The sequence below is a fragment of the Haemorhous mexicanus genome, chromosome 15 (assembly GCF_027477595.1).
Source record: "Haemorhous mexicanus isolate bHaeMex1 chromosome 15, bHaeMex1.pri, whole genome shotgun sequence".
NCBI lineage: Eukaryota > Metazoa > Chordata > Aves > Passeriformes > Fringillidae > Haemorhous > Haemorhous mexicanus.
Window position 1 is genome coordinate 4,790,312 of NC_082355.1, and position 26,496 is coordinate 4,816,807.

Here is a 26,496-nt window from a genome sequence, read left to right on the forward strand (position 1 = left end):
ATCCTGCAGAAGCGATGCCAGCAAGCCCAGCTCGAGCTGACCCAGTGAAAAACTTACATCCCCCATGTTAACTTCAACTCCCCCGAGAAGAAAGCTCTAAGAAAAGCAATGGAGCCCAACTGTTTGTCACAGTTACGGTCAGACTTAGCGTATTCTGCTGCCGGAAGGCTGCAAACACTTCCCAGGGGGACCTCAAGAGGTCTTTTCTAACCTAACTGATTCTGTGATTGCTGTGATTTCTGTGATTTCTGGGATTTCTGGGATGCCGTGTCTCTCTGACGAGGGCCGTCCCCGCTGTCCCAGCACCCCTGAGGGACGACGGGCTGGTCCCTCCCGCCCCGGCGGGTCCTTCCGCCTCACAGCGGCTTGTGGCGAGGGAGCTGCGCACCCTGAGGGGGTCACAGACCGCTGAGGGGTCACAGACCGCTGAGGGGCCACAAAACCCTGAAAGGCCACAGAACCCGGAGGGGCCCCCGCAGCCCCAGGACGTAGCAGCTCCGACCCGGCCATAGCGGGAGTCGCGCCCCGCGTGTGGCCCCGCCCCCGAGCGAGCTGAGTGGAGGAGCACCTGACTGCTCTTCGCGACAGCCAATTAGAGTGCGGCATCGCGAGGCCGCCAACCAATAGGAAGCGAGAGCAGAGGGCGGTCGGGCGGAAGCGGCTGCGGCGGCGCCGAGGGAGCGCGGCGGGCGGAGCGGTCAGGTGAGGGCAGGAGGGCTGCTGAGGCCTCTGGGGGGTACATGCCCTCCGACGGGATGTGGTTTCGGCTCTTGTCTCTTCAGCACTGGCCTCGCGAGCCCCGTCGCGGGGTTTGGGCCTCCCCAGAGCCCGCCTTGGCGCAGGGCGGCGGGTGTGGGCCCTGCCGGGTTTCTCCCGCGGGGTGAAGAGGGGAGGCCGAGGGCACTTGGTCTGGTCAGCCTGGAGAAGGGCAGACTGAGAGGAATCTCAGCGCGGGCTGCAGCTTCCCCCCGAGGGGCAGCGCCTATCTCTGCCTCTGTGACCAGTGACAGGGCCCGAGGGAATGGCTGGAGCCGTGCCAGGAGAGGGTTAGGTGGATATTAGGAAAAGATTCTTTCTGCAGAAGGTAGTAGTGTACAGGTTCCCCAGGCTCTCCTTGGTCACAGCCCCAAGCCTGAAAGAGTTCAAGAAGCCTTTGGGACACGCTCTCAGGCATGGTGGGGGGATTATTGGGGTGTCCTGTGAAGGGCCTGGAGCTGATCCATGTGTATCCCTTCCAGCTTGGGATATTCTGTGATTCTGGGAGGTGTGCCCACGAGGCCTCATCTAGGGAAGGGGATCATTCCTCTCCTTTTGGCTGCCCACTTTACAGGCTGGTCTTTCATATTTAGAGAAATGAGTGTTCTGTGTGTTTCTAGTACAGTTAATCTTGCTATAAGTAAACCGTAGTGAAAAGGTAATGTGGATTTGCCAGGAGTTTCCTCTATTCTGCACATGGATTTGTCTCTTCTGCCTCTTTTTCTCACTGCCACCTCCCATGTTTTGTCTTTGTTTACATTTATATTATAACCTTGTGACACAAATTGCTAATGTTTGTTTCTTGGGTCATTCCCTAGCAATTTCATCTGGCAAAAATGGGTGAACCTCAGCAAGTGAGTGCCCTTCCTCCGCCTCCAATGCAATATATCAAAGAATACACTGATGAAAATATCCGTAAAGGGCTGGCTCCAAAGCCACCTCCGCCTGTCAAGGACAGCTACATGATGTTTGGGAACCAGTTCCAGTGTGATGATCTGATCATTCGGCCCCTGGAGAGCCAGGGTATCGAACGGCTGCATCCTATGCAGTTTGATCACAAGAAGGAGTTAAGGAAACTTAACATGTCTATCCTGGTCAACTTCCTGGACCTCTTGGACATCTTGATAAGGAGTCCAGGGAGTATAAAACGAGAGGAGAAACTGGAAGACTTGAAACTGCTTTTTGTCCACGTGCATCACCTTATAAACGAGTACAGGCCTCACCAGGCCAGGGAGACGCTGAGGGTCATGATGGAGGTGCAGAAACGGCAGCGCCTGGAAACGGCTGAGCGCTTCCAGAAGCACCTGGAGAGAGTGGTGGAGATGATCCAGAACTGCCTGGCTTCCCTGCCCGATGACCTGCCTCACACAGAGGGGGGACTGAGGGTCAGCGTGGAGCCCATGGATGCTGATGATGGCAGCAGCTGCGCTGGGCAGAGCGAAAAGCAGAGGGAGCGGTCTGGTGGCAAGAGAGATCAGGTTTTGGACAAAGATGCAGCAATGTGCAGCATTATTGATGAAATGACATGAAGCAAACAGTTGGTTTTGTTAATGCACCACAGTGAGAGACAGAAGGGGTTCTGAGGATACACGTTGTATTTTGTTTTGCTGTTGTTCAAGCTGGCAGAGCTTTTGTTGTGCACCTCTTGGAGGTTGTGAGTGACTGGGCAGAGGAAAATGTTTAAAGTTTTGTGGTTTTTTGGTAAAAATGAAAAAGTCTAATTTTTGTTAAAGGTGTCTTGTGAGATGGTAGGCACAGATTAAAGTTGGCTTTTCCTGTTGTACTTTCATATGTCACTTGTTGCTTGTTTTGGGTATGCCATTCTATAATTCTATATGCTGAATCAAGAAGAAATTCCTGCAGAGATGGTGTTTGTTTTTTGCACAAACAACACACAGGAACTTGGAAAACGGGCAGACAGAAACTCAGATTACATCAAGGCATTCCTTATGGTCTGTGTTTGGGGTGAACTCTAAAGCAAGTGGGCTAACTGTTGTCCTGTAGCTCTCACATCCTTTCATTGTGTGACCAGAATGGCTTTCCTGGGATCCTGGCAGAGCCAGCCTGATCTGCCTTTCCCATTCTTGCAGAGCAGTTTCAGGATCCTGCTGGTAATTATCATAATTGTTCCTCTAGCAGCTCTCTGCAGCTTCCTCAGAAACCACAGGAGCTGAGAGGAAGTCTTTTCTTAAAGAGTTCTACTTCCAGCTGCTGCATGCAAAAATCACCCTGCATCCCTCTTTCTATCACTTCTTTCCTACAAGTGTGTTGCCAGTTTGTTTCTCTGCTACATTAATCCCTTAGTTTTCCTGATTTTCACTTAAAACACCTCTCAGTTTGGTGCCTCTGTTCTCCTATAAGGTAGTCATGCAAGGCAAGGTTCCAATTCTAGCATCTTCCATTTACTCATAAATAACTCCTTAGTTCTTTAATTCACCTTTATAAAACACTGTGAAGTAGTTTAGCTGCTTCAGCAAAGAACATTTCTTAGCCCTTGATCACAGGTGCAGTTCCAGCCCAAACAATATATAAAGACAAGATATCCTTGAGGAGAGAGAGGATGGTGATCCAGGCACAGGGAGAGTGGCTAGGGGACAGCGTTTCTCAAAAGCTGTATTTCAGCATTTTGACAGAGTGAGCCCTGAGTCGCAGTTTCCACACCACTTTTGCAAGTCTCCTCTCTATTCTGGATGTTTATGCAGATGCACATGGCATTTTTAAATATGAAAAAGGACTGGCACTCCATTAGACTCAACTGTGTAACAGTTTTCCAAAACCACCAAATTATTGCTGCCAAAGAAAACTTGCCAGAAGATGTTCTGAGTTGCTTCTAAGTATTAGAACCAGAAACTTACGATGAAAAGCTTGAATAGTTCATCCTACAACTCTGTTACTTGGCCAAGCCCTTTCCACTTCCCACAGTCTGCTACCTATTATGTAATCTTATATCCAAACCCTGTCTGCTGTGGTAAAAGCAGGTGTGGGAAGCAGTCTGGGGCAGTGAATTGCTGACACTCGTGTCAGCTCAGTGCTGCTGTCAAGTTTCACTTACAGTCATCAAACAGATCTGGAAAAAACGAGAAGCAGATTTGTGTGGTGCTGTGAAGTGTTGTCACCTCTCAGTCAGAGCCCCGCCAGCAGGAGCTCAGTGCGCTTGTGCCCTGCCCCAGCAGCTGTGCTGCAGCACAAGAGCCCAACCTTAGCAAAACAGCCCAGGGGATTGAGAAGCACCCACAGCTCTGTCTGGAGATGATGTGCTAAGAAGGAAACACGAAGTTCACAAAGAAGATAATTTTTCTTGAATGAGAGGGGTGAACAGGAGCGTTGTTTGTCACCTTCAGCCAGAATGTTGGCTCACATCTGCCTGAGCTGGGTTCTCCTGGTGCTGCTCACAGGTAACCAAGGGGGCAGAAACAACTGGGTGGGGGTGACACATATCAGGGATTCTGAGGGTGGCAAAGAGGATTTTATCTCGCAGAAGGAAGAGTGGCCACATCACAGAGGCTGCAGTTCTCTGTGTTAAAATAGAACTTCACAGTGGCTCAATAGAGTTCTAATGGCTTTATCTCCTTTGGGAAACAGAAACATGCTGAGGGTATGGTGGTTTTAAAGATGCTGCTTCTTGGGCTGGCTGCTCATCTTACTAATGGGCTTTTTTAGATAATGATGATTTGAGCAGAGAACTTTGAATTGTTTTAGAGAAGATGTAAAACAAGGACATTTCACTTTGGCAGGCTTTGTGAAGATGAATGCTTAGGTAGACAGGGAAAAGATCAGCTGTGGCTTCTGGTGCTTTTTAGCCATATGAAATATTTTTTGGGACAAATTGATAATTTTTCCTTTTTTTTTTTGAAATCCTGAGGGAGAAGTCCTAGATTGTTCAGGGCAACAGCAATGGAAACAACAGGTTGCAAAGTGGTAATAATAAAGACTTGGTGGTAAGATAAATTCAGTAGAAAGAAAAGGGGTATTACAGATATTTCTTGTAGTTCTTTATAAAGACTTTTATGATAAGTTGCATTCTGAGCTTCCTTTTCATATTAAGCTGGTTTCAGAGACTTATTTCTAGTGTATTTTTTTGCTGTCATGAATGGTCTACTGGGTGTTAGGGCTCACTGTCTTGACCTGAGTAGCGTGACAGCCTCCAGGAAACGTGACAAATTTATGGGGAAGCAAACAAGTTAGATATTACGTACGACTTAGGAGAGATAATAAGGTAGTGGAACAAAAAAGAGAGTATATATAATATTTCTCAGAAAAGCCCTGAAATATTTCTTCTAATAAGAATTGGCAAAACCTACCTTAAGGCAAGAGAAAAGGAAATTCATTCAGCAGTGATCATTCAGATGAAACCTGCAGTTCAGTTCATTGAAAGGAGGGGAGAGTTTCCCACAGTGGTTTTGAGAAAAGTCAATGTCTTACTGTTCCCTTGTGTGTGTGGCTTGGGTTAAATGCACACAAAGGAAAAAGTTAAGAGCCAAGAGACTGCACCTGGCTCAGGAGAAGCCACAGAGTCTCTTCATCTCATTGCCTATGTGCAGAGGCTGCAGAAAATGTTATTCCTCTGAACATGTCCCTGGCCTGATCGTTATCCCTCACTGCACCAGTCCTGCCAGGACACAAATATCCATTTCTGCAAAATCAGATCCAGCAAAGCCTGGTCTTCTTTGAGAGATGGGAGGTTTCAGACATGCCAGATGCACAAGAAGCTTCCACATGCGCTGTGCTCTATAACTGTTTGTCTTTTTGTCCATAGGCTCCACAGTATCAGAATTAATTGTGATAGGAGAGGTGGGGCAGAACATCACTGTGCCCTGCCGCTACAGGGTCCGGAACAGAAACAGCCTCACATCCATGTGCTGGGGTCGGGACAGGTGTCCCAATTCAAAGTGTTCCCAGACCATTATCTGGACAGATGGCTGGAGGGTGACAGAGCAGCACAGCAGCAGGTACCAGCTGAAAGGGGACCTGCAGAGGGGAGACGTGTCCCTGACGATCGTGGACGCCAGGGAAGCAGACTCTGGGACCTACTGCTGCCGTGTGGAGATCCCAGGCTGGTTCAATGATCAAGTGATCAACCACAAGGTTGTGGTGCAGAAAGGTGAGTGCAGAGGAGTGCTCTGCTCCTGGGTCTGGACTTCAATGGTTGTAGTGGAAATTATTTCTGCAGTCATCCTTGAGGACCTTGCCCATCTGCTGTTAGTGCTGCCTCAATTAAGCTGCCTTGGGCAATGTTGTTATCGCACTGCAGTCACTGCAGTTAAAAAAGGACATGAGGCTTTCATGGAGCATTCTTAGAGACACCAAAGAATTTAAAAGGAAGGGCAGCATAAAGTATTTATCCAAAGCTCTATTGCTGAACCTTTGTCATTGAAAGCTGTGTTTGATTTTCCTTGCTTCATTCCAGATTAAAGCCAGGGATGTAAAATTGGTATAGAAAAGCTTTTTATGCATTCTTCCTTTGATTTTTAGTTTTTCCCTTGCTTGTGATACCATTTAGAATAAGTGGCTGACAAATGTACTTGTGCTTTGCTAGCAAACTTTTCTTATAAAAACACTGTGTCTTTCTCAATACACAAATCCCCAATAAGGTTAATTATGTGTTGATTTTGTTTTGTATTTTAACATCAGCAAGGATCTCTACTGCAAGTCCTCACACTTACACCTCTGAACAGACCTCAGGTAATTTTTATCCAAGGTTTAATAGCATATACAAGCCATATTGCAAATCGGGAATCTTAGGAAGGAAAAAAATATGATAGATGATAGAAATGTTTGGCTTAAATTTATTAAACATTACCAAAGATCAGAACTTGGATTTAAATTCTACTTGAAATTATACACAAGGAACATGTGTACTTGGGAGGAAGCTGCTTCCAGGAGTGATGCTTAGGTAGATGTTTTAGTGATGCTACAAGGTTTACTTTTATTTGACTGTTTTGGTTTGTTGGGGTTTTTTGTGGTATAAAAGCTCACCTCATCTTCTAGAAACGCATCCCATGAATGGTAAACCACAACTTTTAGGAGCTGGGTGTACTCACTATTTAATCAGAACTGTTTTATTGGACTAGCTCAAAAGAACATCTAATTAAGGCTCCTGCCTCCTGTAGCAGTCAGCAGCAGATGATTAAGGAGGATGTTAGAAAAATGGCATTAATTTTGTGACACAGTGCCAAATTATTGTTCCATCCTGGTGTAAGGTGTGTCCCTGTGGCTGCCCACAGCCTCTGTGCACATTTAATAATATGAGGTCCCTCACTGCAGGGGAAGAGACAGTGCTCAGCTATTCTTGTTTTCTCCATTCCCTTCACAAAAGGATAAACTTCTATCATGAATCTGCTCAGCTGCATCTTTCCAATCTGAAAAAGACAACTTTAATTTTCACTACACAAGAGAAACCTCGTGGTGTAGCAATGATTTATTCTCTGGATGCTGAAAAAAAAAAAAAAAAAAGAACAGGGGTGCCATTTGTATTTCTCCCTCTATCTTGGATGTTTTCAGCTAAGCAACTCCAAATTAGTGTTACAATTGTTGCATTTCCTTTTTGGAAGAAGAAGTGAAAACTTTCTCAGACAGTTTCTATTCTAGTTGCAAATAACATTGATTCCAATCTTAGAACAGTGACCTCTTCCTTAGCTGGTGGTGGAACAGGGTTTGAAGTTTTCAGAATACAAGGCAGTGTGTGCATGTTCACACTGAGGGAGGTGGGAAAAGGCAGGTGGTCACATGCCTCTGATTTAGAAATAATCTAGAATCTCCAGTGGGAGCTGATGATCCTGTCCTCTTCAAAATAAAGCTTCTGGGATAAGGGTAACAATTTAAAACATAAAAGCAACCAGCTGGGGTTGGCACAGAGGGAACAGGAGATTTTGTGTTCAGGAGGTTTTGATGTCATCTGACAACAAATGGAGAAACTGAGACTGATGATAGATAAGACAGAAATTTGTGGCTCTTAATTTTAAATGTGGCCAACAGCTGTGCTCTGGGAAATTACCTCAAAAGGTGCTGCTGGTCCTTATTCAAATACATCACATTTTGTTCAGTCTGTTTACTGTATAGCTGCCTGGAGCTTTAAAAGTATCACCTGCTTTCTGTGGCTCTGCATCGTGTGCTTCTTCAAGGCCCTGAGCTAATCTTCATCAGTTTTCAGCTGATAACCTAAGCTTGCTTTATGTATCATTTTTTGCTTCAGGGCCAGGTTGGATGAGGCACTGTGAAACCTGGTCTAGTGGAAGGTGTCCCTGCCCATAGGAGGAGAGGATATGGGCTTTAAATCCCTTTTATCCCAATCTGGTTTTGATCCTATAGCCACTGTTTCTTGGCTCCAGCACTGACCAGTTGCTCCTTGCCAGTGTGGAGATGACAGCAAGAGCCAAGTATTTCTAAGAAGGAGTTCAAAGCTCTGAAAAGGACAGCAGAAACTTCAATATTCAGAGTTTTGTGCTGCCCTCTGAAGGCGCCAACCTCTTATGATATGCAGAGCCCAGACTGCTGGTACACACAGAAGTTCAGGGTCCCAACTCAGCAGTACAAATTCTTCTGTCGAGGCAGAACAGTTCTGTGTGCAAGTGATGTGTTTGTCTTGCCTTTGCTCAGGTCCTAGCAGCACCAGTGAATCCTCCTTCACTGTCACAAGGACCTGGCCATTGGTTTCTGCTTCAGAAGCTCCTCAGTCTGTAAGCATCAACCTTGCTGTAGCACACCTAGACAGGGTGGAGGGCCTTGAGAGGTTACTGGGTCATCCCTTCAGGTTACTTCCACTGCTTTTGTCTGATTGCGACAGAATATTGTTTGGTAGTCTGCGTGCTTAGTGGTCATAAAGAGTGCTTATGTGCTCATTATTAGAGGGGGGGGGAAAAACCCTGCTTAGCATGCATAAAGTACTTCCTTCTAGAGGGGGAAGAGCTTTAGCAACATTTGTATTTCTTTTCAGGCCTCTACTCCCTGCTCAGGCCCCTCAGACTGCCTGGATGTGACTGCAAACGTGCAGGTATGGCAGCACGTGGGCAGGAATGGAGCTTGGGCCACCTGAAATCACAGGGCTGCCCTGCACTCCCTGTGCAGAGGGGTCAAACAGGCAGCTCTGTCTGTCCTGCTGAGCCCTGCAGCACAGGTGGGAGGGTGTGACATCATGAGACATCTTACTCATTAAAAAAATTCACCAAGTATTATTAAACCTGAATAAATGGGATTTGTCATAACTTCAGATCTTCTGAAAATCTCAAAGGCTCTGTTTAACAGCATGGTTCACACAATTGTTGCAGAGATTCTGCTTGAAACTGGGCCTGTTTCTCAAATTAGGTTTTGGTCTCAGGTATGCTTTTCCTGCAGAGTTGCAAAACACACAGAAGGCCTTTGGGTGTTGCATGAGCTTCTTGCTGTCAGTTCCTCTAATGCTCCTTGGCTTGTGTTTGGCAGAACATGTCTGTATCACTTCCCAGAGAGCAGCACCCAGAGCATGGGCTCTACATTGGGATTGGTGCATGTGCAGCCCTTCTGCTCACCCTGATTCTGGCTCTGCTCCTCACTAAACGTGAGTACTTTCCATAGGCAGTGACTCAAGGATTGTTCAGGTTTGTCCAGCCACAGCTGGGGCTGATGCCACATCTCCCACTTCAGGGCAGGGAGCTGGGGTCCCTGGAGGCCCCTGTGGCTGTTCACAAGGGGAATTTCCTATCCTGAAAACATTTTTGAAGTTCCCTTATTTAGTTTCTTACACTTGAGTTTATCTTTGAACTGATTACTTTACTTGCTTCTAATGGTTTAAACAAAATTAATTTTTTCTTTCTTTCTTTCTTTTCATTCTGAATGGTCCTTAGAATATTTTTACAACACCAAGAAGATGGGTGGTTCTGCAGGGTAAGTTTTCTGTTCCTGCTTTTGCTAGAAGGACAAATGAGGTTGCAGAAAAAAAATGTTGGTGTGCTGACCATTCCACCACATATTTTGGCTTTCTTTATTAACCTCAAGTTAATAGAAAATATTATAAAAAGAAACTAATAACTCCTGCTAGTTTTTGCTACTTAAAAACTGTCAGTTCACAACCTTAGGGAGCTTGCTAACCTCAGGTGTCAATTGTCTCATAAGTGGAAAGATGATTCATTATCAGTCATTATCACGAGTTTAAGCATATTTTACATGTTCTAGTGAGCTGGTTGATCTATTCCTCTGTGGTTTTATTGTCTGTTTTTGGTTCAACACCATGTTTTTTTACTTTTTTTTGTGCAGCTTTGTTGCATTTCAGAGGCCACGGGTTGTGGGGAGCCACAGTGCCCTGGAAGAGGAGAATCCTGCAGAGGAAAATGTTTATATCATGGACTAAGGACTGGATTCATGGCTGCCTTTGTCATTGCTGGGACATTAGCAGTTTGCAAAATGTTGGCTGCTCCCTCTGCTCAGCAGCTGAGCGTGACTGCACTACTGAAGCATTAATCACATCCTAATAATAAAACAAATAAAAGCTACACCTTAAATTAAAATCTTTATCAGCCTGTTCCAGAGACAGAAACCAAAACTGGCATTGGTGGAACTTTCCATTTCCTAAAGAAAGTTATGATTATATTTATTATCTGCTTCAAATTCTCGCTTCCTTGTTGGAAATAAAAAAGGGGAAGTGCCAGAAGGGCACAACTGTGTTCACTGTGGATTCTATCTGCCACCGTCTACAGAGTCTGTGCCATCAGAGGGCAGAAGCAATCTCAGAGCTGTGTGACAAAGAGGTCACATGGCCAATCTCAGTAGTATTAGTAATTTAATACACAGTTGTATTTCCATTGCAATCAGGTATGGCCTGTTCTGGTAACAGCTCAGTAATGCAATATATTAATGTCTGTCCACCTGGAATTAAATCTGGAGGAGCTGTGGCTGCTCACCCCCGTGGGATATCCTTGAAGCCTACAGCATCAGTACCTCAAGTCACAGCTTGTGTGCTGTTAGAGAATTATGACTAAGTGTGAGTTTTTTTGTCAAAGTGCATAATTGTTTTCCTGTGGCTTTCTTTACCCTGAAAGAAAGGCACATCTTTACCCTGAGAAGCCCTTGGGGTAGAAAGTCTCACTTCAAAGTCTCTAAAAAATCTGAACCTTCCCCCCTGCCTTTGTAAAGGTAATGAAGTGATTTTCTTAGCTTGCAGAGAAATCATGGACATTGTACAAAATGTTAGCTGGAAGTTGGCCTTGCCTTCACACATCTCTAGATAGCAAACAACTCTTGGTTCCTAAGAATGTCGGATGTGTTTGATGGACTTTACCTCACAAATGGGAAACATCTGTGGCAAAGTGCCTTTCCTCTATTGCTCCTCAGTTAGTGATGTGCCTCAGCTTTTATTCTCTGCAAAACTAAACTTTGGTTTACTTTACATAAATAAATAAATGGAGTCAGTCCTGTGAGTATGAATTGCTGAGCAAGAGACAAAAAGCAAATCACCTTTAAGTGGAAGAATAATTGTCCCCAGTTGTTTTTAAGAACACATTATAAACAGAGGTTGGGAAAAGAGGAGAAAAGCAGCACAGGCAGGAGAGCCACCAACTCTTGCCAAATATTGGTCAAATAATTTTGTCCTGAAGCTCATCCTAGGCAGCAATATGGAATTACCCAGCTCAGACACTGCTGCCACAGGAAAAATTCACAGATGCACCACAAACTTTCTACCAGTGAGTTAATTTTTAAATCCAAAATTATTTCAACAATGCAATGAGGCATAAAATCAGTAAGTATTTCTGTTAACAGCTGAGACACTTGAGGCTACAATCTGGTTGTGCTTTAGGGGAGCTGGGGTGAGTGGAGAAGAGAGCCCTCCTTGTCCCAGCTGGTGGAGATGGGAGGGTGGGGCTGGCTGGGGAGGGCAGTGCTTTCCCCAGGGGTCACAGAGGGTCTGGCTCAGGTGGGGTCTTGCAGGTGAGTGGTTTTGCACAGACTCACAAAGGAGGAAAAGGCTCATCCTGCTGAGGAAGGAAGAAATGGAAAGCAAATTGGGACAGGTGATCCTGGAGTGCTTTGGATTTTCACTCGTGATCTCTGTTCCCCTGGGCTCTCTCTTGTAGCAGGCTGCAAAGGTGAAGGTGAATTCATGGCTGACTGAAGAGTGCGAGCACAGATATTGGGTGATCACTGATCCCAGGGCCAGGAAAAGTGATGGACAAAACCAGCTCTGCCATTTTCTGTCTTCACATCATGTGTAGCTTTGTGTAAGAAGGTAGTGAATCCAGAAATGACTGGCTGGTGTCAGACTGTATTTTTGCATTTGACTATTAATTACAATTACTGACCCCAATCTCTGCCCCTGCTGCAGACGGTGCTTTCCTTTGCCTGGCTTAGCATGTTGCTGCTGCAGGCTCCAGCCCATGACAGGAGCTGGAGGAAGTCTGATCTGGCTCTGAGGAAACATCCTCAGCAATTTCTGCTTTCCTCAGTTTTATGTAATCAGTCTCTACTGGGGTCAGAGTTAGACATGTGGGATCTCCAGAATCATCTGATTTCAACTGTTCAGGCTCTTAAGGAGCTTGTGGGCCAGGCTTAAGACTCCTAATCATAAAAGATGCTTGTCTGTAAGGATTTTGAAATTAATATTACAGACTAATTCAGACTAATTCTTGCATCAGCAAGTTTTTCATGTAAAATAAATTTCCAGAGTATCTGATAACCAAAATCTTGAATCAAAATCTTTCTGCTCTGCAACTGCTTGGTAAACAGACTTTGCAAAGATGGTGTGGAGCAAGAACCTTGCCTCGGGCATGCAGAGTAATACACATCCACAAAGGCATAAGCTGCCTGGGCTTTTTCTACCTGCACTTGTGTCAGTGGATCTTGGAACAGGCATTTCAAAATGAGCCTTAGACACAAGCAGGTGGCACTTGGAAACCATTCAGCCATCAGGAGATTGTCTGGCAGCACACTGAGCTGATGAGGCTGATGAGCTGGAAACTCCTTTTTGAGACACCTCTGCCTTTCCTGCCTGCAAGAAGCCAGTAGATAGCAGTACAAGAGCAGAAAGTGCCCCATGTGTTTGTCGTTCTTCCCAACACACTTGGATTTTGGATGGTCTTTTTCCATGCAGTTGGCCCAGCCTTGCTATAAAAACAGATCTGACAGGATGCTGTGTTCATCCTGTGCCTTTCCTGCTTGCCTGTGACATACTGTCCAGTTCTGTCTGGACAAGCTTCATGGGAATTTGTAGCTGAATAATGACCCAGCTTTGTGCCCCAGGTGAGATTCTGCTGCTCCCTGCACTGGCATCAGCTGAGCATCAGCTCACAGCCACTGCTGGGTGGTGAGTGATGGGAGAAACCATGATCATTGCAGGGAAAAAGTCTCCAGGATATTGGATACCTCAGCTTTCATTAGTTCTGCTCACAGAGCAGCTGGGGCTGGGCTGTTGTATGAACTGTACCTAGTAGAATATAGAAAATTAGGTATTTTACTCATTGCCTTTACTGCTAACATTTTATTTGCTTTTTTCAGTGCTAGCGAGCAGAAGGGTGATATTTTCATGGGCTTGACTATCATGATAAGCCCAAAATCTCATTACTAAAAGTGTAATGACTGGTTAACAGCCCATCATTTTATCATTTGAACTTGGAATTGCACTCGTTTTCACTGTGCTATATTTATTTGCACAGAATTTTGTCTATCTGCAATTCTTCATTCCTGACCTTACTGCCCTGAATTACTTTTGCTTTATTACTTAGCTGTTCCAGAGAACTTCAGAGAACTTATTTGTCAATTGGTCAGAAAAAAATAAAACAGTCAGAAGGAGTGAAATGTATTTCTTGAAGATGATGTTGCATTTCTTTGGGAAGGATGTGGTTTTGGCAACAAAATATTTGCAACAACTTCCTCCAAGGCTGTCTTTGCAAACAGAAAATGAAGCTGGGGAGAGAGAGGGGTCTTCAGGCAGAAGGCAGAAGCATGGGAAATGAGGGATTAAGCAAATGTAAGTGAAGACAAAGTCTGAGGGGAGACTACACCAAATGTTTAGGGGTGTAAAAGCACAGAATGTGTTCTTGCCACTCAGGACCCTGGAACAGAACTGGGCCTTTGGAGTTCCAAGGAATGGCAAAGCAAATAGAATATTGAAATTTCTGGTGATAGTACCATGCTGAATGTCTTGGAAGAGGAAAGGTGAAAAGAACAGCCTGTTCCAGGGTTTACTGCCCTCTCACTAAATACTTCCAATGTCCTGTATAACCCTCCCCTGGTGAGCTTGGAATCATCCCCATGTGTCCTGTCAGTGGCTACCAGGGAGGAGAGATCAGCATTTCCCGTCCATGTCCCCTGCTCAGGAAGCTGCAGAGAGCTCTGAGCTCCTCTCAGCCCCTTTTTCTCCAGTCCTGGAGTCCTCAGCTGCTCCTCACAGGACGTTCATTCCAGCCCCTGCCACCTGCTCAGCTGTCCTCATCTGAGCACATTCACAGAATTCACAGAATTCACACAGAATCACCAGGTTGGAAGGTGATCAAGGTCATCAAGTCCAACCCAGCCCCAACACCTCAACTAAACCCTGGCACCCAGTGCCACATCCAGGCTTTGTTAAACACACCCAGGGATAGATGGTGACTCCACCACCTCCCCAGGCAGAACATTCCAGAACTTTATCACTCTTTGCATAAAAAATTTGTTCCTAATATCCAGCCTTGTTGCAGCTTGAGACTGTGTCCTCTGGCTCTGTCATTGCAGTACCTGAATGTCCTCAAGTTGTGTGTCCCAGAACTGCCCCCAGTGCCCCAAGTGGGGCTGCAGAGCCCCGAGCCCAGCAGGAGATCCCCTCTGGCCAGTTCCTATCCGGAAACACTCACAGCGTGTCAAATCTGGAAATGGAGAAATGAGACTGCAGTGGGACCCACTCAGACTCAGGAAAGGATAAGATCTGGTTTCCTCTCCTTCCACTAACTGCCCTGGTGTCTCCATCAGCCAGAATGTCCCATTTTGTGCTGTTTTACTGGATGATGATGATACAGATCTTTATAGGTGAGTCTTCACCTGTTTTTTGTGTGTTTGCTCAGGAAATTAACATTGTTTTCAAATGAAAACCGGCAACACTTGTTTTGTGAAAACAAAACAGTGAAAAAGATCATAATTGTATATAGAACATCAAAAATTTTCTTATTTATGAGTAACATTGCTTGAGATTTGTGGTTCTTTCACTTTTAAAAATGTGTGCAGTTTCCTCTATGTTAGTTCCCTTGTTCTTTTCCCTTGCAGAGCTCCTGCAGGATGAGAATGGCTTTTTGTTATCTGCTCTTTAACTCAGCTCCATGCTGAGAATGTGTTGTCTTGAGGTTCAATAGCCAGTTAAATGCTTCTTTTCTGTTTATCAGTCATACCCTCTGCAATCTCATCAGTAAAGAAGCTCCAGTGAGGAAAAAAATAAAAAGTATTGATAGGGCAAAGATTCCAAATATCTTCTGCAAAGTAGGAAAATTATTCCAGGAATAGATCAAGAGAAAAAAATCTTCTCAAACCTCTGTCCTGGCTGGAGGATGAATGTTTTTTTCCATTCAATGACCAGTTTGTGGGAGAGAAGACAGCTACAAGAGCAGCTATGGGAATTACTGCCTAGTTCCAGCTTCCCCTGAGGGTGGGTTTGAGAGAGACTGAACACAAATATGAGTATACCTGTATGATCTGACCAATTATGAATGCCCCTTTCTATTTTGGATGGGATATGAAACATCTGGAGTCTGTTTCTCTCTCACTGATGAAGGACCTAAGAGAGGCAAACCACACAGGCTTCAGTGGGAGTAACCAGGCAGAGCCTTGGGTCAAACCTGGGTGCCTGGAAGGTCAGAGCCATGGAGAGGGGCAGGATTCCCCTCACAGGAAGAGCAGGGTCTCAGGAAGCTCCTAATTTCAAAGACATGTTCATTCCCTCCTATTTACTCTTTCCTTTGGAAAATGAGTCTGTAGAAGAGGCTGCACCTGAAAAGTAAGTCATTTAATCCTTATTAAATAAGCATTCATGCTGTTCAATCCAGGCTGCTGCAGTGCAGGCAGATGTTGGCAACATCAGCTTCACAGAAATTGAAAGAGGATTTGAAACTGCAAAACCTGTAACTTTCTAACAGGAATACTAGAGGGAAACTGCACTGAAGACACTCTGATGCCTCGTGTCTTTCCTCTTCTTCTTTCAAATTATTTACTTATTTATTTACTAAGTTCAGGGCTCTGCTTCTCTCAAAGAGTAGAGCAGGCAAATTTTCATTTGTTAAAGGATTGCTTAATGAGGCTGCTTTTGTGCTGAAATAGCAGAAGATGAGCACATTTCTCCTCAAGAAGCAGTGACCTGAATTCTAGCAACAGTTTTAACATATCTTTGTTGGACCATCTTGAAAATATGTGTTAACCTGCTCATGACTAAGCCCTTCCTCTCACAGAAATACTGTCAAGGTCAACTGCATGTCTGGTTCTGCCTCCATAGAGAGAAGCTGTTTTCTCTGTTTTGGTGTTTGAAGGCAAATGGACCTTCCCTTTCCGGGGGCCAAAGCCACCATCTCACAAAGCCTTAGCCTGAATTCAGGAATTCAGTTTCTGGCATCTCCTGCCTTCCTTTCTCTGCAGAAGCTCCTGTCCTTCAGGCCATATTGCCTGTTGTTCTGTCTGCCTCTATTCTTTCAGCATTTGGAGCTGTGGAAACCTGAATGGGTTGGCTTCTCTTGCCAGTGGGATAAGCAATAATGGATCTGAAATGTCATCCCAATAACAAGTCACGAGGCAGCCTGCCACAGACTAAAGCCTCACCTAGGGAATAGTCCATTAAAGAGAAAACAAAAGAGACATGGACACAGTTGGAAGCATCTGTTTGCTACCTGCGAGTAGTGCCAAAAAGGAAAGGCATTCAAACAGCTGGCAAAATAGAAATGTTTGGCAAACCAGGGCCAAAGCTGGTGATAATAGCAGCAGCAGCAAGTCCTCTTTGGGGTGAGCAAGCTGGCCATGAGACATCAGATCTGCAGGGTTGGAGGACAGGTCTGGTAGCTCCCCAAGTCCCTCAGTTCCTGCTCCACAGTGTGCAAATGATAACATGGGGGCAAAAGAAAACCAGGAGGACTGACACAGACCAGGTGAATGTAAACCAGGAAAGATTTGTTCCTGTCTGGGAACTTTTTTGTGTAGTGCCTCTCATGGAGAAGAAATCTCTTTGAAGGCAATCTAGAACATCATAAACATTTAAGAGGGAATAACATATTGCAAATATTCAGACCAGATGCCAAGATGGGCATTGGCTGGAAACACCAACCTAAGCTGGTCACTAAGAGTAAGAGGAAAAGGAAAGTGTGTATGTGCTTTTTTTAAAATCAGCATTGTCCTGGTTCAGGGCAAATTTGGGAGAGAACCCCCAAAGGGCCCCCCTAGGAAATCGGATTCTACCACCCCTCCCCCAACCGGTCCAGGAGAAAATACTTCCTTGGAGAAAAGTGGAAAAAACTATTTATTAAACAAGAAAACTTAATATTAAACAATAAAACCCCTTGCTGCTCCAAAGGAGATGACAAACCCAGAAAGTCCCCTCCCCAGATTCCAGTCCAGCTCACTCAGTCCCTTATCAGTCCCTCCGGCGCTGGAAATGCCATGGCCCAGGCCCGGCCCGGCCCACCGAGGCGAGCTGCTGGTGCTCTTATGGTTGTTCAGTCCAGAGCAGGTGTGAACAGGTCCAGAGAAAGGGGAAAAAAAGGAAAAAAAAAAAACACAGTACAGGGAACTTCTTTGCCTCAGCTAGCTAAACTAACTAAAAAAGCAAGAAAAAAAAAAGAGAGCCCTGTCCCGCCGTCTGTTCATCCGCAGAAACACGCAGTCCAGAAGCAGGAATGTGTAGGAATGAGTTCAGTGTCTGAAAAGAAACTGCGCGCCTCCTCTCCCCCCCTCAATCTTTGAAGCAAGTCTTAAAGGTGCAAAACTTACTATTCAGCATAAACGGAATGAGACGATTGGGGATAAAAGCATCATATAGTCAACCTAGGACAAGGTGTTTTGATAAACACCAAAAACTAAAGTTTCTCTGTAGACAGAGTTCCACAAGGTAAGTGGGATTGGTTGGCAGGGCTTGCTCAGTGCACTTTCTGAGAACAGGTTCCTACAGACACATCCCACTGCTGTGCCAGTTTAATTAGGCCCTAATTTCACACATGAATAGGAATTTTGGACCCTGCTTTTGAGACTGTCAGTGAAAGGCAACTGTGACAGCATTTCCTTTTTGAAGCTGGTGACGGTGGGCTGAGAAAACCAGATGTCTTTCACAACAGGGTTCTGAGCAACTTTGAAACAGTCTCCTAGGAGAGGAGATGGGATGGGAGCAGGGTTCTCAAATTCCATTTGCAGAGGTCCAGTTGTGCTTGGGCTGCCAGCGACAGACCCCTGCCTTGCTCACCATGTATCTGAGGTATTTCATGAGCCTCTCTCCAGCAGCTGGCCAGGACCAGAGCAAGGAGCAGAGCAAAGCCTGAGAGCTCCTGGCTGTTGCCTGCAGTGCCTCGGGGCATGAGATGGAGGAGAAGCCTTGGGGATCAGCACTGTGGCCTGCAGGCAGGAGTGTTTGGTTGTTCACTCACTGTGTTGTGTAGGCAGAGTCACCATCAGAGACTGACAGCACTCCCTCTCCTTGTTCTCCCTGGCAGCACCCACGGCGTCTGACACCGTCCGAGGGACAGAGGGACAGCCTGTGACCCTGCCCTGCTCCTACCGCGTGACACGGCGCAAGGACGTCTCCGACATGTGCTGGGGCAGAGGCCCCTGCCCCAATTCCAAGTGCACCAACAAAATCCTGCACACCAGCGGCAGGAAGGTGACGTTCAGGGTGTCTCAGAGGTACAGCCTGCGTGGGTATGTTGCCTTTGGAGACGTGTCCCTGACCATTGGGTCGGCCAGGGCGGAGGATGCGGGCGTGTACTGCTGCCGCGTGGAGATCCCCGGCCTCTTCAACGACATCAAACGCAACATTCAGCTGGAGGTGGCCAGAGGTGGGTCTGGGGACCTTGGGGACACGGCCAGCAAGGAGAATCCACTCCTTGGGTACTGAAAATTGGGGTCTCTCTGTGCTTTTTTGGTTTATTTTGGCCAGAGGTGCGTCACTACAGGACGTGAAAAAACACAAGCGCACACAAGGCTGCTCTCAAGGTGAAGGAATAAGGAACATTTATTTTCTGACCCCAACATTTATAGTTTTCCAAAAGTGACAGTGGATTGGAGGGTGACAGTGCCACCTCTCCAATGACACTGGACAAACCAACAGTCCATCAAATTTCTCCTCCTCCACAAAAGAATGCAAAACTATAAGTTATTTGCAGAAAGTGTGTGAGAAAGTTTGCTACAAGAATGTAAACATCAGAAGGCTTAGAAAATCTTAAAAAATCAGGGTGACAAAGGTGTTTTTCCTAAATTACGTATTTTTCAAGGGAGATCACAGAATCCACACAGAATCACTGGGTTGGAAGAGACCTTCAAGACCATCGAGTCCAACCCATTCCCTGACACCTCAACTAAACCCTTGCACCCAGTGCCACATGCAGTCTTTTTTTTTTGAGTCACAGTCAATGTGCAGTTTAAATTAAAACAACTCCCTAAATTTTACCCTTTTTTTTTTGCCTTTCAAATGAATCTTTCATTTCTCGCTGTGTAGCGTGGCTTGGCTTTTTAAAAGATGATGGAATTAAGAAGGGATTTATAATTTAAAGAGCCATTGGAATGAAATTCAGTTTTTCATTTGAGGTTCACCCCAACACTGAAGACTTTAGTCTCATTCATGTTGTAAGGAAACACATTAGGATGACCCACCCTTAAGGGTGCTTCCTTCCCCTTAAGGGTGGGTCCTCAACATCCACATATGTGGAAATTTTGTCTCAGAGTCTTGAAGGGCTTCTTCCCCTTCCTATTATTTTTCTGAGATGCAGGATAAAGCGAAATCTTGCACAGAAAAAAATGAGATGATACACACCCTCCACAAAGCAGAAAAACATTTTTTTCCTGGCTTTTACAGAGCGTAATTGGTGTTCACAGCATATTTGTTTGTCTTTTTTAAACAATACAGCAGGAGAAAGGGTGAAAAACACTGCAATTGATTGTCTGCCCCTGAGGCTGAGGGCAACAGGCATGAAAAATGAACCAGTTGCAAAAATTAGCAAGAAGATTGTAGCTGGAAAATGGAGCTGTTTTATTTATTGTATTTTTATGAGGACATTGAAAAGCAAAATAACAAAATTTTCAAGCTTTGGGGTTTTACCACACGAGGTTCTGGCCCTTCCACTTCTACAAGAAGGTCAAGGAGGGGTTGTTTGAGACTGGTAAAAGAAGGGCAAATCTGTAAATCTGTGAATTTCTTGGACTGGTCATGCTTTAAACTAATTAAAATAGTAACTCTCCCACCTTCATTTTCAGTATTTTAGCAGCCAGATAATTTTTATTAATTTCTGCATTGGCTTCCCTCAGGGCTGGTTGTGAATGCTCTGACCTGGCTTTTCCCTTGGCTGTGTTTTTTCCATGCAGCCCCTCCAGTGACCACCACCACCACCACCACCACCACCACCACCACCACCACCACCACGACAGAAGCTCCTGTTTTCACTGAATATGTTACAGAAACAACTTCTGCTCCTCAAGCAACCCCTGATCTCCAGCCAACACCAGAGACTACAGTCCTGCTGACAACCAGCACCCTTCCACCAGCAACCACAGTCCCCGAGTCTCCAGCAGTAACCACAGGGGAGACCTCTGTTCCCCCAACAATTGCTGGGACAGAAAATGCTATTTTTCCTGTGACTGTGGTGGAAACGAGTGCTCCCCCAGATTTTCCAACCACTTCCCAAGCAGCTGATGTGACCACTGAAGATGACATGTTCTGCTCCATGCTCCCTGGAAGCACAGAGGGTAACCAGCAGCAATCCTTCCCTTTTTCAGTGCAGCAGAGATGGTCTGTGTTAGCCTGGCTGGCATCATAGAGACTCTCCAGTACTTATATTTATACCTGGGAAGTTCTCTCTGAGATGCCTATGGGTGTGTTTTAGGGGGTTTAGGCAAACACAGGTCAGATATTGTAGATAATGCAAAATTGGGGTGAACAGCCAAGGCAGCAGAGGGTCAGGCTTCCTGCAAAGGAGAAATAATGTGGCAGAAACCTCATGAAGTACAGCAGAAATAAATGCAAAGCCCAGCACCTGAAGTGGAGTAAGAGAGATTCACTTAACTGTGCACTGATTTTTTTTCTTGATTTGGGAAAGACAATTGAAACTGCCTGGTGAAAAGTTTTGTTTAGAGTATGTTCTGCTTGAGAAATAGTGGCAATTCAAAGCATGTTTAAAATTGAGTATTTACAGTCTCACCTCCTGTGAAGGCTGCTGCTGTTATTAGTGATCAGAGTGACCTGATCAAACCATGGTTATCAAACCATTTGTGGGTTGCTACTTCATCCACATTACTGACTTCATTTCCACAGATTGATGTCTGCACAGAGTTGAATGCCATGTGGAGAGCCTTCTAATCAGTGATCTTTATGAGCATTACTTTTTACTTTTTTTCAGTGACTACTGAATTCCCAGGTACACTTCCAAGTGCAGAGGAAGCCACCACCTCTGTCCTGATGGAAGAGTTGTCAGCCAGGGGTGAGTAGGATAACATTACAAGGCCAGAAGTTGCTTGTTCAGAGAAATTAAAAAGTTGGCATCAACAAAACTGTTGAGTATTCTTAAGAGTGCACCAAACACATACTGATGATTATTCATTGCAGTGTCTGGGGTCCACACAGAAATTGTTTGAAATCACAGTGTAACAACAGCTGAGAAAAACACATTTTTATACCTCCAAAGCACGTTGGTTTTGAATAACTCATGACTGTCAGGTATCTCGGGTCTGACAGAAGTCAAAACCCAAACTTTTCAACATCACTGAGTTCTCAGATATCTGATTTTTCATCACTATGAGTTCGTTGAGATTTCCATTTTAAATCTTTCCCAGGTGTTGTGCCCCCAACAGAGAACTTAATGCTAAAATTCAGTGATGGCATGTTGTATTTGGCCTTCTAGTTCCAGTAAGAGCCATGGCTCTCTTAATTTTTAAATACCCACAGTATTTTGATTTTTGCAGGTCTTCTTTTGATAGACCTAAAGACTTACAGCAGAAAGAGAGTTCCTTGATGCCCCTGGAGAGGGCTCACAGAAGAGACTAAACTGGTCCCTTGAACATTTGTGAGGGTTTCTCACTCCAGTCTCACTTGTCACCCTTCTGGTGTGATGGATAATCCTGTATTTTATCATTGCAAATATCAAGTTTTACAAAGGGTCTTAGCTCCAGGATTCTTGGGGCAGCTTGAGTTGTGTCAGTGAGCTGGAAAGAGCCACCACAGCAGCAGTAACAGCAGAAGATGTACCCTGTCAGGGTGAGTCACTCCCCCCCGTGCAAAACCTTGTGTTGAACTGTCACAAGGTGTGAAAATGCTGCAGCACAATTTGCTGGTGTCTGGTGAGAGCCATAAGCCAAGTCCAGTTCTTGACTCTGCCTCATTCACACTGTGAAATAATGCACAAAAGGCACCTAGCTCAGGCTTGCTGTAAGGCAAGGGAAGGCTGATTTGTTGCTGAACATTGTACTGATGTTAGAACAGCAGGAGAGAAACCCAGGGTGAAGGGCCCTCCATCTCCAAGAGCAATTTTTGGCAGATAGGTTGGGTTGCCTGGGGTGGATGGCTCCTGCTGAGCAGGCTCTGATTTAATGTCTCTTCTCTCTTCACTTGCTTTCCCCCAGCTACAACCCTGCCATCACCAACCATACTTCAGACCCCAAAAATATCCTTGTTCTTTCAAGTATCCAAGTGAGCAGCAATAGCTGGTCCCATCAGCCAGGCTGCACATGGTGCTAAAATTTAACTTTGACTCGTTGGGCCTGCATTGTCACTGTTACAGCTGCATTTCTTGTGGATTTGGGGTAGTTCTGAAGCACAGAGCTCTGAAAGAATGGAGTGTCATTAAACAGGCATTTGACAAAATGCAATGTTCACACATCCCCGGGATTTTTAGTATTTCTTAGGGTTTTATCAGCTGTATTTTATTTAGCTGGAGTTCTTGTTAGTCATAATCTCTTTTCTACTCCTGTTCAAATTTCTGCTTACACTGGCATGAGCTACCCATGCTCTGTCCATGTCTTTGATAAAATACAAGCACATGGGATGTGAAGACACATCAACTCAGCTCTCACAGGGGGCTGGTCAGAACTGAGATATTTGGGGCAGATTTGGTTATTAATGGGATAACTTTTTTTTTACTCAAAAGAGTAAAAAAAAAAAAAAAAAAGGCAATGGGATTATATCTTGGAGAGAGACTATTCACAAGAATGTGTAGTGACAGGAGAAGGGGAAATGGCTTCAAACTGACTGAGGGTAGGTTTAGATTGGATATCAGGAAAAATTCTTCCCTGTGAGGGTGGGAAGCCTCTGGCACAGGTTGCCCAGAGAAGCTGTGGCTGCCCCATCCCTGGAGGTGTCCAAGGCCAGGCTGGATGGGACTTGGAGCAAACTGGGATAGTGAAGGTGTCCCTGGGTTTTCCTCTTTCTCCATGAAGGCTGGAGCTTCCCATGGCTTCCTCAGCCACCATTTGTGGTGGAAACTGATCTTTCTCTTTTGGTTGCAAGGTGCTTTTGCCTTTCTCATTCCCTGAGAGTTCATTACTCCTCAAGTGAAGCAGTGACAGCCACTGCAGCCCTCACTCCTTCAGGTGGCTGTGCCAGTAATAATTTCAATCTCTTTCATTTTCAGAGGTTTCAGTAAATTCAGATGGCAATGCTGGGAAATATGAAGACAGAGGAGATAAGGTAAAACTTCCTGTAAATTTCAAGAGTGTTTGAATAGAAATCAGGACAGCAGGACATGCAAGTGATTTTCAGAGTATTTCTGCTACAGAGAGAGCTTTGGCAAACAGTGGCTTGAACTTTTATTTAGAGCTCAGGAACACCTGTTCCTCTTTTCAGTGGCTAGAGCCAAAGCCTGAGCATTCCATTTGACTTGGACACCTCAGAAAAAACTGATCCCTGGCATCCCTGTGAGAGAGGGGAGGTAACATCGAGGGAAAAGGCAAGTTAGGAGGGTGTTACACCTCCCCCTGTCTCTAAGAGAAGGATGGGGGTGGCTGAGCTCCTGCTTCTACTTTGGGCACCTTACTGAGAAGTTCATGTTAAATGGGCTGAATCTGGTTTCAGTACTTCAGAATAAGGTTTATTAAATACTGAAAGGGTAATTAATGTTGTTTATCATCATCAACTCGATGTCTCTTCTCAGCACTTTGTAGAGGCAAGCTCAGAGCAGCATTGCAAACTGCAGCCCAGTGCTCTGAGCAGCAGTGCAGCCCCTCCTGTGCAAATAGCTCTGAAGGAAATGTGCTCCCAAAGCCTTTTCAGTCTCTGTCTTCTCCCTTCCAGTTTCCCAGCTCTGCCATTGTCATTGCCTGTGTCATAGTGGGATCCATCCTTTTGGGCTTGCTGGTTTGGAAACGTGAGTATCCTGCAGCTGAATGGTTCTGATGCTGGCCTGATGCACATGTCCTGCTGAGTCCCTGGCTGTTCTGGGAGCTCTGCCATGGTCCTGGAGCCAGGGCTGTGCTCATTTTGTGGGAGTTGCTGTCCTTCCTCCAGGGCTGTGGCAGCATCAGGGGGCCAGGGAGGATGAGTTGGGGGGGGATGCAGCAGGAGGCAGCCTGTGCAAAGAACATGTTCCCTCACTTCTTGCAGGCCTGACTCATCCTGTTGGCTCTCTCTTTATACTTAAGTGGCTCCATAATTTCCTGGAAATGCTCCCAAAAAACACTGGTGTAACTGAAATCAGGATGGGATCCTTTCTTTCCTGCTTAGCCCACAGAAATTTTGCAACTTGCTGTCGTTGCTTCTGAGCTCGTTTGACAGATACATTGGAATTATAGGTCTCATTTTGCCATTGTAACGTTAATGTTATTTTGCTTCCAGGTAAACAGACAAAGAAGTTTATAGTAAAAAGGTAATCCATTTTGTAATTTCCTATTGAAAGTTCCAGTGTAATTTTTCTTAGAGACAGGAAGGTATATTGGCCACTGATTCTAACAGGTGCAATATTGGCTTGTGGTGCTGATTAACAAAGTTGTTTTAGGGGGAAACTTCAGGTAACTTCACTCCAGAAATTCAGTAGTGGTTCCTGGATGCTGCTGCTGTGTAGGAATGAACAGAAACCCAAAGCAATGGAGAAGTGAAGCAACAGTTACTGCAGTGTAGTGACTATAGCTTAAGGAAGTGCTTCATCTGCTTTTAGTTTTGATTGAGTACCAGGACATGATACCTTGTGCAAATGTAATTGATAAGTTCATATCTTTTGGCTTATCTTGGAAAAAAAAATCCATCACCCCTTTTCCAAAGACCAATAATTTTTCAGTGGTAACTGGTCCTTCACTGCTTGCTCTACATGGGAGACAGGGTCTGGGGAGAGAATCTTTTCTGAATCCCAGGGTAGTTACCCTGCAGCTGCCATCACAGGGTTCAAACAACCCTTCCCTATCCATGAGAAGGATGCAAGCCAGGTAAATACATCCCTGCTGTAAAAAAATGGAGTTACTTCATTGCAGTCATTGGGCTCAATAACTTCAGGTTTCCATTTCCATGGCAATTTGCTGATGTTACAAATAAGAAAGAATGCTCTGGAGCAGCAATGTCCTTTTGCCCCATCCATGGTGATCTGTGCTTCTCACTGCAGTGCTGGACCACCAGAAGAGACTGACAAAGTTTTCAGTGGTGCTGAAGGAGAAAACAACATTTTTTCCCTGTGAAGAGCTCCTACATCACCTGCAGATGCCATGGGAAATAAAAAGGGCCTGATCCATGCTGCACTGAGAGATACTTGTGAGCCCTCAAAATATCACTGGCTATAAAACAAAGGCCAAAGCTTCAACTATGAAAATTTAAAATCTTTGTGCAAATTTTCCCATATCACCCTTAAAACTCACTGCATAAAGCAGCTTATTTGAGAAGGGGCTTTATGCATTATTCATGGGTGCTCCTGGCATCTGCCTTCTTACCAGCACCGTGTTGCACAATGGAATTTGTTTTTCTCCATTTTTACTAATGCACTTCCTTGAATACAACTTGTACTCTGGGGAACAGAAGAGATCACATGGAAGGCTGCCTATCTTCAAGTTGCCATAAAGAAAAAAAAGGAATCATAAAATACAGATTTTAATGCTTTTATGTAATCAGCAGAAAAATTAAGCACCAAGAATGCTGTGATTTAAATAAAAAATGCCAATTACTTAAGGGGTATCACTACTGCCTGTGATTCAGCATATTTGAATAACCCTTGGAGAATATGTTAATAAACTCTGAAATTTTTTGCTGGCAATTGGACTTTTTATGCCACATCCTAAGGCATTTCAACAGAAGTTAGGTATTTCCCAGGTGTGGAAATGACTGGTGTGCTGTCTCAGCTCTCCAAAGAAATACTGCAGCATTAGCAGAGGTGGGAGAATGCCCAGAAGACCAACCTAGGGGGGAATTTCTCTACCTTGCCCCCACAAACCCCTGTGCAACTCTTTATAAATCTGTTAAGGGAGAGGGATTGTCCATGGAGGCTGGGATCATTGATGGATGCACTGCAGAGCTGTTGTGCAATTCCCTGGGCTCCTCACCCATTCTGCTGCAGTGGCTTTGGGACAGATCCCAGTCCATGGCAGGGTTTGTTCTCTCCACTGCCTGGAGCTCACCAGTGCCAGCCTCAGCACCTCTGGGCAACGAGAGCCTGAAGCAAGGGCCCG

At 45.2% G+C, this 26,496-nt stretch overlaps 2 protein-coding genes across 2 annotated transcripts; both read left to right on the top strand.

Moving 5' to 3' along the window:
- Positions 1-549: 549 nt before the first annotated feature.
- Positions 550-2,539, top strand: MED7 (mediator complex subunit 7). Its single transcript, XM_059859949.1, has 2 exons — positions 550-702; positions 1,575-2,539. The coding sequence occupies exon 2, from the start codon at positions 1,593-1,595 to the stop codon at positions 2,283-2,285; it is 693 nt and encodes a 230-aa protein (XP_059715932.1). The 5' UTR covers positions 550-702; positions 1,575-1,592; the 3' UTR covers positions 2,286-2,539.
- A 1,233-nt stretch (positions 2,540-3,772) lies between these two features.
- On the top strand, positions 3,773-26,084 carry LOC132334445 (uncharacterized). The gene is made up of 16 exons (XM_059860518.1): positions 3,773-4,151; positions 5,513-5,857; positions 6,388-6,438; positions 8,353-8,432; positions 8,690-8,746; positions 9,175-9,289; positions 9,576-9,615; positions 9,985-10,076; positions 14,581-14,721; positions 18,366-18,707; positions 20,230-20,610; positions 21,261-21,341; positions 23,487-23,542; positions 24,146-24,218; positions 24,686-24,716; positions 25,443-26,084. The coding sequence occupies exons 1-16, from the start codon at positions 4,103-4,105 to the stop codon at positions 25,513-25,515; spliced, it is 2,007 nt and encodes a 668-aa protein (XP_059716501.1). The 5' UTR covers positions 3,773-4,102; the 3' UTR covers positions 25,516-26,084.
- Positions 26,085-26,496: the final 412 nt, after the last annotated feature.